General features: G+C 48.2%; 1 protein-coding gene across 3 annotated transcripts in view; it reads left to right on the top strand.

Moving 5' to 3' along the window:
- ADCY8 (adenylate cyclase 8) overlaps nucleotides 1-12,481 on the top strand; it is a 226,175-nt gene that overhangs the window by 183,213 nt on the left and 30,481 nt on the right. For all 3 annotated transcript variants that reach the window (XM_058699093.1, XM_058699092.1, XM_058699091.1), the window contains 2 exons: nucleotides 2,649-2,821; nucleotides 11,450-11,528. In XM_058699093.1, the coding sequence (XP_058555076.1) occupies nucleotides 2,649-2,821; nucleotides 11,450-11,528 (252 nt within the window). The remainder of the gene's footprint in view (nucleotides 1-2,648; nucleotides 2,822-11,449; nucleotides 11,529-12,481) is intronic.

Here is a 12,481-nt window from a genome sequence, read left to right as displayed (position 1 = left end):
GAAAGGAGGCAGGCAATTCATTTGAAATTGATCTGCCTGCCTATGTTCCTGGCTCCCCTTATGATTTATTATGCGACTTTTTGACTTTTAACCAGGAGTTCTATAGATTTGGTCTTTGGCACTCCTGAGTTCACGTCATTCTATCTTCATAGAATGTTCTTCCCTTTCCATTTTCCATCGTGTGAATCCTATCCATCCTTCAGATCCAGTTCAGATCTGCCTGCCCCACAAATCCTTCTCCAAACGTGTATGCCTTCTGCCCCTGTGCTCCATCACACGCGATCACGTTGCTGGCAGAGCACTTTCCATGGCACATTGTCACTGGTGCCTCCACGTCGGCCTCACATCTTAGACCACAAGATGTGGTCCAGGCCATCTCTCACTCACCTTGGAATCCCCAGCGCCCAGCACCCATGCCCTGATTGCAATAGCCACTCCATAAATCCTCATTACGCTTTTTTAACTTGACTGTTGTGCCCTCATAAAGTTTTTCTCAAGGGCACAGTCATTTTGACAGCTTTGATTTAATACATGATTCATAATTTGCACTGCTAAAACTGGGCACAGCTCTTCATCATGATGCAGGTAATGATGAAACAGGATGCCTCGGACCTATTCATCTTTCCTCTCTATTTGGTAAATTGATGGCACGGAGACATCAAGATGAGTTACCCGAAAATCTTGCCAAGGGAAGATCTTAAAGAGGGGAGGAAAACACATCATCCATTTGAGACAAGGAAACAACTGGTTTTACTAAGAAAGACAAAAGCGAAGGCCGCCCCAGACATGGGGATCTGTCGGAACACTGCCTTATTTATTCCTGAGTCTACCCCATGCATCATAATAGCACGGGGCCTTTGCCCTCAGTGGGGTCTCACTTGATATCACTGTTGAATGTGTACATTAATGGGTCAGTTTGGCTTAGGAACTCAATCAACCTGTTCTGTAGTTATTCGGAGATTCTAGAAATTCTTGCTGGTCTCCTCTGCCCATACAGTAGTGGTCTCTGTCTATAACAGGAGAGAGGAGACCTCCACTTGCTACACAGAGCCATGCATAACAGGGCTAGAATGGATTTTGAGGAATTCTCAAGCTCCGTGTGTCCACTGGAGTCACGGGGACGTGCACAGATGCATCCGGGTGTCCTGGGTGCCATTTGCCAGTTGTGAGAATTCGAGCGATTTACGTGAGCTCTCTGAGCTTCAGTCTCTTCACCTGTGAAATGGGAATTACGATGCCCATCCTGGCCAGTTACGTTGAAAATTGCAAGAGAAAAAGTGTGGAAAGATCCAAGTACGGCCATCAAGTGGCCCTTGATGATGCCGGTTTTATTCTTTTTTCCCACTGGATAGTCAGAATCTGAACCTGTTCATCCAAAATGATACAATGAGCTGCTTCTGTAAGGGAAATAGGCTTCTGGGGAGTGTCCTCTGGAAGGCTGAAATCTGCCTGGGCAGACTGACCCGTGGGGGCCACTCTGTGTTCTAGCTTGAGTGGTGCCAGACTGGCCCTTTAAATTTTTTTTTTTTCAACGTTTTTTTATTTATTTTTGGGACAGAGAGAGACACAGCATGAACGGGGGAGGGGCAGAGAGAGAGGGAGACACAGAATCGGAAACAGGCTCCAGGCTCCGAGCCATCAGCCCAGAGCCCGACGCGGGGCTCGAACTCACGGACCGCGAGATCGTGACCTGGCTGAAGTCGGACGCTTCACCGACTGCGCCACCCAGGCGCCCCCAGACTGGCCCTTTAAACAGCTACTTGTAACATAAGGAGATAGACCTTATCCTGGGTGTGGGGCGGGGGGCGGGGGGGTGCTGTGGAGGAACGAGACTGTTTCCAGGGCACCTGGAGATATGCACCAAGACTTCTCAGGGGCAAGGACACCTGAGCTCACCCTTGTCAGAGAAGAAAGGCTAAGTCACAGGAATGAGCTTTGAGCAAGAAGTTGTGGGGTGCAAAGCGGGGGCCCAGGAGGGTCCGGAAACAGCTGTGGGAGTTGCAAGGAGACAGTGAGGCCGAAGCCTATGTTGGGTTTGGACAGTGAAGGGAGATCTGATCCGTCATGGCCTTGTGAGCTTCCCACTCAGCAAGGAGAACACCATTTGAGGGAATGGTGGGCCAGGGAAGGCCTTCAAGGCGAGGAGTGGGGTGATGAGGCGTGTGTTAGAGATTCTGGAGAGAGAAAGCCAACGTGTGTTCAGTGAGGGTCAAGGCCCGCGAGGAGACAGAGCTGCCGAAACCGTTCCAGAACCAGAATGGAAAGAGCTCAGAAGGGGAGACTGCATGGATGTGAGCTCTATGAAGGGAATGGAGTCTGCAGACTGGGGGTGGCCCGGCTGTGGAACATGGGGGGTGGGGGGGGAGAAAGGCAGCAGAGAAGAGACCGAGCGTTCTGGCCTAGGGCTGGTGTAAATGGTCCCCAAACACCACGGAACAGAGGCTTGGGAGGTGGTGGTAAGGCACTGATGAGTTCTCTTGGAGGCTTGTTGAACAGGAGGGCAGCCCGAGGTCTCCAACTGGAGGTGCTCAGCGGCCATCTGTATCAGGAGACACCCCCCCACCCACCGCCCCGAGCACCCATGCCGAGGAGAGCGAGCCTCCCACATTCCTGTTGAGTCTGACCACCTCCCCTCTCTCTCTTCCCAGTACTTCGTCTTCACTGGGGTGTTGGCCATGGTGACCTGTGCGGTTTTCCTCCGCCTGAACTCTGTCCTGAAGCTGGCCGTGCTGCTGATTATGATTGCCATCTACGCGCTGCTGACTGAGACCGTCTACGCGGGCCTCTTCCTGCGCTATGACAACCTAAACCACAGCGGAGAGTAAGTGCCCGCCGTTGCGTGCTCAAAAAGTGCTCAGACTCCCAGTGGGAAAGGGAGCCATTGGGAAAGTGATTGAGATGGAGACACCAAAACCTGGGGACTGTTGGACGTTGACTTCTGTTTCTCAGCTCAGGCACTCGCTAGCCTACCAGTCTAAGCAGCATCCCCAGTTCCAATCCTGAACATCAGCTTTATAGACTGGACTGAATAGTAACTAAATAGGAGCTCCGGTCTCCTCCACACCCAATAATTTGCAATTCCTTCCAGTTTCACAGCTCCGAGACGTACAGGATCTGATTATAATTTGGCTGGGGCAGTATTAACAATAGCAGACATTGTGCGTCGGGCACTTACTATGCTCCTTGCACTGTATTGTTTTTGAAATACAAAAAAGTACCAAAAAAGAGGGGCGCCTCGGTGGCTCAGTAGATTGAGCACCTGACTTCAGCTCAGGTCATGATCTCACAGCTCGTGATTTCGAGCCTTGCGTCAAGCTCTGTGCTGACAGCTTGGAGCCTGGAGCCTGCTTCCAATTCTGTATCTCCCTCTCTCTCTCTGCACCGCCCCCCCCAAAATAAATAAACATTAAAAAAAATGTCTCAGCCTAGATTTCTTAGAACAGAGCCTGAGACAAGGCTGAAGGGCTGGTACACCCCCAGGGCAGTGAAAATAAGGGGAAGAGGGCAGGAGGCAAATGCAAGCTGACGAGGTATTCTATGGCCACGTGGACTGTGAAGAGATTGAGGAGAGACACTCAGCTGGAATGTCTCTGGATGGGCAGTGAGGTGGGGTGGGGTGGGGGGGGGGGGAAGGCAGCTCAGGGCGGAGAAAGGGAGAGGAATTTCTCCATCGGCTCCAGCCCTTTCCTGGCTCTCGTGAGTCGCAGCTCATTCTCTGGATGAACTTCCTGGTGACAGCCAGTTGCCCCTCACGCAGACTCCGCACCTGCAGTGTGGAGCTTTATCTGAGCTGGAAGTGGCAGAGACCACTCTCCCCTGGTGTGGGAGGCACCGGGCTAACTGAGACCACAAGGGGCCAACCCAATGAGAAAAAGATGAGGCCAAGATCACCCCCCAAATAACTTCAGAAAATGTGCATGATCCTAATAAGGTGAACGTCTATGAACCAACCCCTGCATAAACAGTGTTAATAACGAGTCGTAGTTACTTCTGCACTCTTAAAAGGGTAAAGTATTTAAGCTATTTTGCTGAAGTTCTCTTCCCCGGCATTCCTCTCCTCTCTTTCTCGTACGTGCCAATTTCTAATGCACTTAATGCGTACCCTACCCATCTGTGATTTTTTGTGGTTGTTGTTGTTTTGTTTCATTTCTTTTGAGGTAGGGGTGGGGCAGAGAAAGGGAGAGAGAAAGAGAGAGAGAGAATGCCAAGCAGACTCCACACTCAGTGCAGAGCCTGACGCGGGGCTTGATCTCACAACCCTCAGATCATGACCTGAACCGACATCAGGAGTCAGATGCTTGACCGACTGAGCCCCCCAGGCGCCCCCCAGGTTTTCTAAATATATATTTAGTTATGTCTGTATTATAAATTACTTCTAAAATTATTTTGTTGTCACGCAGTATTGTATTTTTTAGTTACGTGTGGGTTGATGTCTACAGATGTAATTCTGTTGACAGCTTTCACAATCTCCGCAGCTGTAATATGTTCCTATTATATAATACAAACGTACCAAAATATATTTATCCTTTGATCTATTAATAGACTTTCAGGCTGTTAGCAGTTTTCCCTACTTAAAAATGCTTCAGTGACCATTATCGAAGACCTCTCCTGGAACTTCTATTCAAAAGTAAACTCGCTGCATTGTAGGGCATCCGCATTTCCCACTTTTACGATATTGCGAAATTTGCTCTCCAACGTGCTTAAAACAGTTTCCCTCTCACAAGCCGTGGTCCCGTTGCTTCTGGTTGCCACCCACACTGTCGTTAGACTTTTAAAATTCTTGTTGCATTTATGGGTGTCTCATTATTTTCATTAGTTCCTTGATCATGACTAAGTGTGTGCATTTTATATGTTTGCTTATTCACCATTTGGATTTCCTTTTCGGTGAATTGTCAGATCATATCCTTTGCCTGCTTTACGTGTTAGGCTGTTTGCCTTTTTCTTACGGGATTCGCAGAGGGTCTTTGTGAATTCTAGACACTAATTTGTGCCTCCTGCACACATGCATCAGACACTGTATGTATATTTGATCCCCATGGCAACCGTCTGAAGAACTCAGGCTTGGGTAGGTTAAACAGTTATCCTGGGCACGTGGCCAGTAAGGAACAGACCCGGATTCCAACTCGAGTCTTCCTGGCTCCAGCGGCCACCTTTGTCAATATCGCGTAAACTTCTTTTAAGTCAAGCTGAAGAAACTCCCACCGGATGCCCAGGGTTCAAAGACCATCAGAATAGTTCCAAATTAGGTAATGTGGTTAGTGGCCACCCGTGTCCTGCGGCCAAACAGAGGGTAAAGACATGTAGGAACAAAATAAGCCACGTTTGTGGTAAAAATAAAATTAAACCAGCTACAACTTAGCCATTCAAAGGGGAGCACAGCTTCTTTTTTTAAATTTTTTTTATGTCTTTGTTTATTTATTTATTTATTTTTGAGAGAGAGAAACACAGTACGAGCAGGGGGAGGGGCAGAGAGAGAGAGAGAGAGGGAGACACAGAATCCGAAGCGGGCTCCAGGCTCCGAGCTGTCGGCACAGAGCCCGACGCGGGGCTCCAACCCAGGAACCGTGAGATCGTGACCCGAGCTGAAATCAAGATTTGGACACCCAACCGACTGAGCCACCCAGGCGCCCCTGATCTGAGGTCTTCAGCAAAAACTTGTAGTGAAATTGTTAAGTAGGGTTGTGAACGTAAACGTAATCCCAGGCTCAAGGCTGCCAGTGTCCGAGTGTTTTTCTCAGCTTCTTCCTGTGCCAAGGTCGGTTATCGGCTAGGATTGTATTGACTCCCACTTTGCTTTCAAAGGAACTAAACTAATGAGGAGCGGGAAACTGCTCGTTCAGGCTTCTCTCTCCACTACGGTGGAAGTCAGCAGTTCATTAGATGCCACTGTGTATCTCGTTGTCACCCACAGCCTGCTCATGATGGTTCGGGGGCATTCTGCGGGTTGCTCCTGGGGGTCGGGTGCCCCGGTCACGAGAAGTGCAGAAAACCTTACACCGGGTGGCTGGGCAGCGTCTCCAGAGAGATGGTCCCACATACTTCAGACAGGCATCTCCCCATCTGCACAACTCCTTGTCTCAGTGGATGACGCTGAACCCAAAACAAGAGAGGCACCCTCTCCCCCAATATCTTATCAATCCCTGGGGACTCCCGTTCGTCAGCAGCCCTTGCAGAGAAGTACTCTATCATAACACACGTGAGTACAAGTTTCGGGGTTAAAGGACTTAGGTTCAGACCCCAGCTCTGCCATCAACCAGCTGTGGGATCCCAAGGGAATTCGTGAAAAGTGACCATCTCTCTCAGCCCGGCTTTTCTCATCTGTAACGTGGGGGCAATAACCACTGGTCCAGAGTAGAAGGGTCAGAGAGCTCAAATGTGATCATGGAAACTTGGCACAAGGCCTGGCATAGAACAAGCACTTGATGAGTACTAGCAATTAGTGTCCCATCTGCCCCCTCCACGCTGCAAACGCTACAGTTCTAGAAAGGTCGTTACTCTCATTGCTGCGGTCGCCTAACTGATCTCCCAGCCTCCACTCTCAGTGCACCCCTCTGAAGGCCACCAGAGCCATCTGGTGAACTCATTATCCTTCTTAAAACCCTTAAGGGGCTCCTTATTGCCTCTACGAAGCTAAAAGTTCAACCTGTTTCTCAAGGACTCCACCCGCCATCCTGGTCTGGCCCCCATGACTCCTCTAGGCTTTTCCTTCTGTAGCTCCAGAGGCCACAGCGTACCCATCCTGTGTTCTAGCCATAGGAAACCAGGCTGGTTACCCGCCCAGGGGGCTTCTGCCGGACGCGTGCATCTCCTTATTCCCAGCCCATGCCTCTCAAGGTCCAGCCCAAGGGCAGTAATGCCCCCTCTGAGCGTTCCTCGCTTTTAACCTGTGCGCCTAACCTCTCATTGCACTTCTCCCTTGGTGTTGCCATCATTACTTTTCACGTCCTCCTCTTCCATTAGAGTAGGAGCATTTGAGGGCAAGGACCATTACTCATGCTTATATTTTGGCACTTAGTGAGGTATCTGGCAGTGGGTGTCCAATTAAAGACTTGTTGGGTGAAACATTAAATACACGAGGGACTGAAAGGAACGTTAGCTCCTTTGGAATCATATTGTACCACTGAGTCACCGTAAGCCAAGTGTCTGCTCTCCACAACCCTGTGATGTTTGCTCACCATCACCCTTAAACCAAGCGTTCCCCACCCAGTGAGCACTTCTGTGTCCCACCTCTTCTAGGCCCTGCAGATTCACAGACGAATAAGACACTGTTTCTATCTTCAAGGAGCTTAGGGGCAAGAAAGTACAAGAAAGTGCATATAGGAGGGCACAGTGGCTCCTGAGACAGCATGACTAAGGTGTGGATTGACAGCCGGGCTTCCCCACGCACCAGATCAGTGAACTAGACTGAATCGTTTAACACCTGAGCCTCGGTTTCTTCTTTACTGGAAGAGGGATGATGGTACTTAATTGTTGATGTGACAAAGGGCGAGCAACAGGTATGTAGAGTGCTATCAGAGGCGTGACACAAAATCAGCACGTAGCCGATGCAGCCACTAGTCTGGGGACAGAATAAAGCATCAGTTCCAACTGGTGGTGTATTTTGAGTTTCAAAAGGGGGAAATGGGAACTCATAGCTAAACCAAAACTTTGGCCTCAGGTACGTAATCGCTAAAGCTCTGAACTTGGTGCTTGAGATGTGACCGCGCATCTTGACTCTGATAGAAATCAGCTGTGCGAACTTGGACGCGTAGCTTCTCCCTGGGCCTCAACCTTAGATCTATAAAATGAGAGCCACCCGAGGGATATTACATCACATAATATGAAATAGAATGGACCCACTCAGCTCACGTGGTAAAGTATGTAATTACATGGAATTAGTTTCATTATATACACTAAGTGCCAAAGTAGGTTACAAAAATCGTACGAACCATACAGTCCTAAATTTGCAAACATGCATGTTTTTGCATGGAGCGACATTTAGTTGGCTCCAAGGTATTAACCGTTGTTTTCTCTGGGTGGTAGGCTTCAGGACTACCTTTATTTTCTTATTTGTAATTTGCATTAGCTTCCAATTTGACTACAACTAGTATAAATGCTTCTGTAATAAGTAACCCTCAAACTAAATACTCATTTTTATGAGACATCAGATAAGATGATCTCTAAAGACTGTTCTAGCCCTGGAGAATTACATTTTCTACATGTGTTTTCACTTAATTATGCCTCTTTCTGTTAGCATAGGAAGATAATAGTATTAATACCGTGATTTTATTAGTATAAATGAATTAGTTCAAACGCCCTCGGTTTCTCTGCCACCCAATACCAAGCAGAGTATTATAATTTCATACAAATGTTGGTCATTTGGCTCTCTTGGAAGTTCTTCAAAGAATCACAAGAACTACAAAAAATTCCTTCTAGCTTTACGGTTTGTTAATTGTTCAATGTTTATTCATTTTTGAGAGAGAGAGAGACAGAGACAGAGTGGGAGTGGGAGAGGGGCAGAGTGAGAGGGAGACACAGAATCCGAAGCGGGCTCCAGGCTCCGAGCTGTCAGCACAGAGCCCGACGTGGAGCTTGAACCCACAAGCCGTGAGATCGTGACCTGAGCTGAAGTCAGACGCTTAACCGACTGAGCCACCCAGGCACCCCTACTTCTAAATTTAAATGATGGTTCTTTTTGGATGTTGCTTGGCCTGGCTGACTTTCTCTGAACATTTTGCCGTCTTTACTCAGACTGTAATTCTTCAGTCTGAAATACATCTTAAAGACTAAGAAACCATTCATAATCATTTTCTCTTTGCTTCTGAATTCAATCTAGTCATCTATTTTTCGCCAACCACTGCTTTCAAGAGACATTTGTGTTTTCTCTTGGAAGCAGGTTGTTAGTGATAAATTGGAGGCCTTACAAAAGGCTTCCACATGACCAAGAAAAGGATGTCAGAAGTGCTCGTCAGAGCAAAAGTTGGAGTTAAACACAGGATGTCTCCCATTCAGACTCAGCCTCGCAGCTATTAAACTAGCTGAACAAGATCGATGTCCCATACCTAGACAGCCAGTCCCATCTTTTCCTCCTCAAGTCTTATCATCCTGTAAGACCCAGCTCTTGAATTCCCAGAACATCCATCCTGAGTTACTTTCACTTCCCATGGATTCCCATGGCAACAAGGCTATATTTTGACAATGAAGTATATTGTGTTATGAACGTACTCTCTGTTTGGTCCTTTCCTTTACTGGACCGTCTTGAGGGCAAAAACAATGTGTCGTCTTCATTTTCCGTATCCCAGCGTGTGCCTGGCACACATTGGGGCTCAATAATTATGTGCTTCACTGGGGCTGTAGGGAAGAGACACGATAATGAGTACCATCTATTATTAGCATATTATCTCTAAGGAAAAGCAGATGGAACTAGGAATCCATGAATCTGAATCTTGTTCCAGCCCACAGACGTCCCGATCCCCTGGGTCCTCGTATGGACAACCGCCCCCCCCCAACCCCCGCCCTGGAGAAAGAACAGTTCTGTTCCTGAGTCCTTGTTCTATATGAAGAGTTGTATCAGCTGGGAGGGTCTTTTACATAAAGCTAGATGAGAAACTGGTCTTGGGAGCTGAGTTCTTGTCTCCATTTCTTGAGCCCAATGCTACCCTGCTCACCTCCAGGGAGGATAGAAAAGAAAAGGGAAGGCCGGAGACTTCCCAGATGGGGCCATATCAGTGTTCACTCTATCCCTCCATCTAAACACTGCATCTCCTCTTTGATGGCTCCTGGTGTCCTTAACCCTCAGAGTTAAGTTACTCCTGAGCACACGTGTGCTTGTAGTTGGAAGACAGTAAAACGAGTGACATGATCTGGGTTTGGTGAGACAAAATATTCGGGCAACCATGTAGGAACAGATGGTGGGGGGCAATGCCAGGGGGCTATCAGAAGTTATGGTGGCTGTACTCGGGTGTTGGAGGTAGAGATGGAGAGAGTGGACGGACTGGGGATATATTTGGGCGCAAGAGCAGACATGATTTGGATGTTGGGGTGGTGAGGGCTGATTCCTAGGTTTGCTTTTATATTTGGCTCAAGCACCTGGGTGAGTGGATGAGGGGAGCATCGCCTGAGGTGAAGAAAACTGGTAGAAGAACCAGGAGGTGATGGAAAGCAAGTCCCAAGGTCCCTGGAAACAATTTGTCTAAAACATTTTTATTTTGAGTTTTCTTCACTGGCCAATGGAAGCCTGTCAAGGGGACTGTTTATTTCCACAAGCCACCAGTGTCCACATTCCAAGCCTGATGTTGCTTCCTCCAAACTCTTTGCCTCCTGGCCTAGCTTGTTCTGGAAAAGGCTTTGTGCTGGGCTGAAATGAAAGACAGAAAGCGTTTGGAATCAAACAAGGGACTCCTTAGAACTTCTGAATTCCCTGGATGACTGAAAGTCACATCGGTGCTTAAACACATGCTTGCCACTGGCCGTCTTCAGCTGCCTTCCAGCTTGGTCTTCTGGAAAGTCTGGGACAGACCAGACCGGTGACACCTGTTGGGGCAGCTTGTGCCCCAACAAGGACTAAATGGAGTGTTTGGCAGGGGCGGGGAGGAAAGGGGGTGTCAGTCCAGGAGGAGATGATGCACAGGGAACAAAGTCTTTATTAAAAGATAGAAGAATTGAAATGGGATTATAACAGTACCTGACTCACAGAACTGATAGAAGAATTTTAAAAATTGATGGAAGATTAAAATAGTGTCCAGCTCATACAGAACTGCCTTAAGAATCTAAACAATCTAAGTGAAAGCACTTAGAACAGAGAAAGCCACATCGTCAGCATCACGTCCCTCTCTCTTCGATAGAACAACATCTAGGGGCACCTGGGTGGCTCAGTCGGTTAAGCGTCCAACTTTGGCTCAGGTCATGATCTCACAGTTTGTGGGTTCGAGCCCCGTGTCAGGCTCTGGGCTCCCAGCTCAGAGCCTGGAGCCCGCTTCAGATTCTGTGTCTCCTTTCTCTCTGCCCCTCCCCTGCTCATGCTCATGCTCTGTCTCAAAAATAAATTAAAAAAAAAAAAATTAAAAAAATTAAAAAAATAATAAAGAAAAACATCTAAAGAAAAAGGAAGGGATCCTTGTCTTCACATGGATTTTTGTGACAAAGTTTCAAAGCTCTTTGAAGTCTGGAAGTGTTCTGCAAAGGGAAGATATTTTTATCGATGTGAGTACATTGTCGAGATGCCGGATTCTAGATTCATCCGCCGGGTGTGACCGAAGTGACTTCCTACCCTTGGGAATCAACTGATTTCTGAGTTAGCCTATGGGGAAACCCTCGGGGCCACAGCCCCTCTCACCTAGTGGGTGCTCAGGAAATAGTCGCTCCTTTCTGTTTACCCCTGTCCTCTCCGAACCCTAGTTTCCTAATGAGTCTCCTTGGAGCCCCTCCGTGGTTGTAACCCTGTCACCGCTTGCCTTTCTTCTTCCAACAGAGATTTCCTGGGGACCAAGGAGGCGTCACTGCTGCTGATGGCCATGTTCCTCCTTGCCGTGTTCTACCACGGACAGCAGGTAATCCAACACTTAGCACCGACTCCCTTCTGTTACCTGGCATTTCCCACCGCCGTGAAACTGGCCTACAAGACCTCTGCCCTTCCCTGGAGCCAATGACCTTCAGCCGCTTGCAGGAAGTTGGGATTCTTAACCAATCGATTCCTCGTAAAGCCCACCTCATGAAAAGCTAAGCCGACAAAGATGATTTGGCAAGCCGGGTGGTTTTAATGCCTTTTAGGTAAATCTCTTTCAAAGAGATCACAGTTATTTAAAAAAAAAAAAAAAAAAAAAAAAAAAAGAACAAAAAAACTTTCAATTTCTGCCTGAGGCGAACCAGGATCCCTCCTAATTCCGTTGCCTGGATACGGTCATCCCTGGAGAAGCTGTGTGCTGTGCTAGATAAGCAGGCGGGTTTGAGTGTCGGCTGAGCTGGTGTTCTAATCCCGCCTTTGACTCGCAGTTTGTGGCCTCAGGCAAGTGACTTATCTCCCTGAGCCCAGACCTCCTCTACGCGCCTCAAATAGGATAAAGGGACGTGGGGGGGGGGGGGGGGGGAGCACTGTCAGTTGAGTGTCCGACTTCAGCTCAGGTCTTGATGACAGTTTGAGAGTTCAAGCCCCGCATCAGGCTCTGTGCTGTCAGCTCAGAACCCGCTTTGGATCCTCTGTCTCCCTCTCCCTCTTCCTCTCTCTCTGTCTCTCAAAAATATATAAATATTTGAAATAAAATAAAATAGGATAGCAACACCTGAATAGGGCTGTCTTGAGGAATCAGTGGCGATTACCATGTGCTGCGTTGGCCCTGTGCCTTACAAAAGTATAGGACGTGCTTCGTTACTTCTTTGTCTTAAGCAAAGCAAGTGCCTCCCGTTCTGATGCCATTTCCCTATGAGCCTCGGCTCCGCTGGGGTCTGGGGTGGGCACTGTGGCTGGCTCTGTACATAACCCCATCCCTGGCCCCAAAGGTTCCAG

Source organism: Neofelis nebulosa, chromosome 14 (assembly GCF_028018385.1).
Source record: "Neofelis nebulosa isolate mNeoNeb1 chromosome 14, mNeoNeb1.pri, whole genome shotgun sequence".
NCBI classification, from domain to species: domain Eukaryota; kingdom Metazoa; phylum Chordata; class Mammalia; order Carnivora; family Felidae; genus Neofelis; species Neofelis nebulosa.
This window is presented reverse-complemented; position numbering and strand designations above follow the sequence as displayed.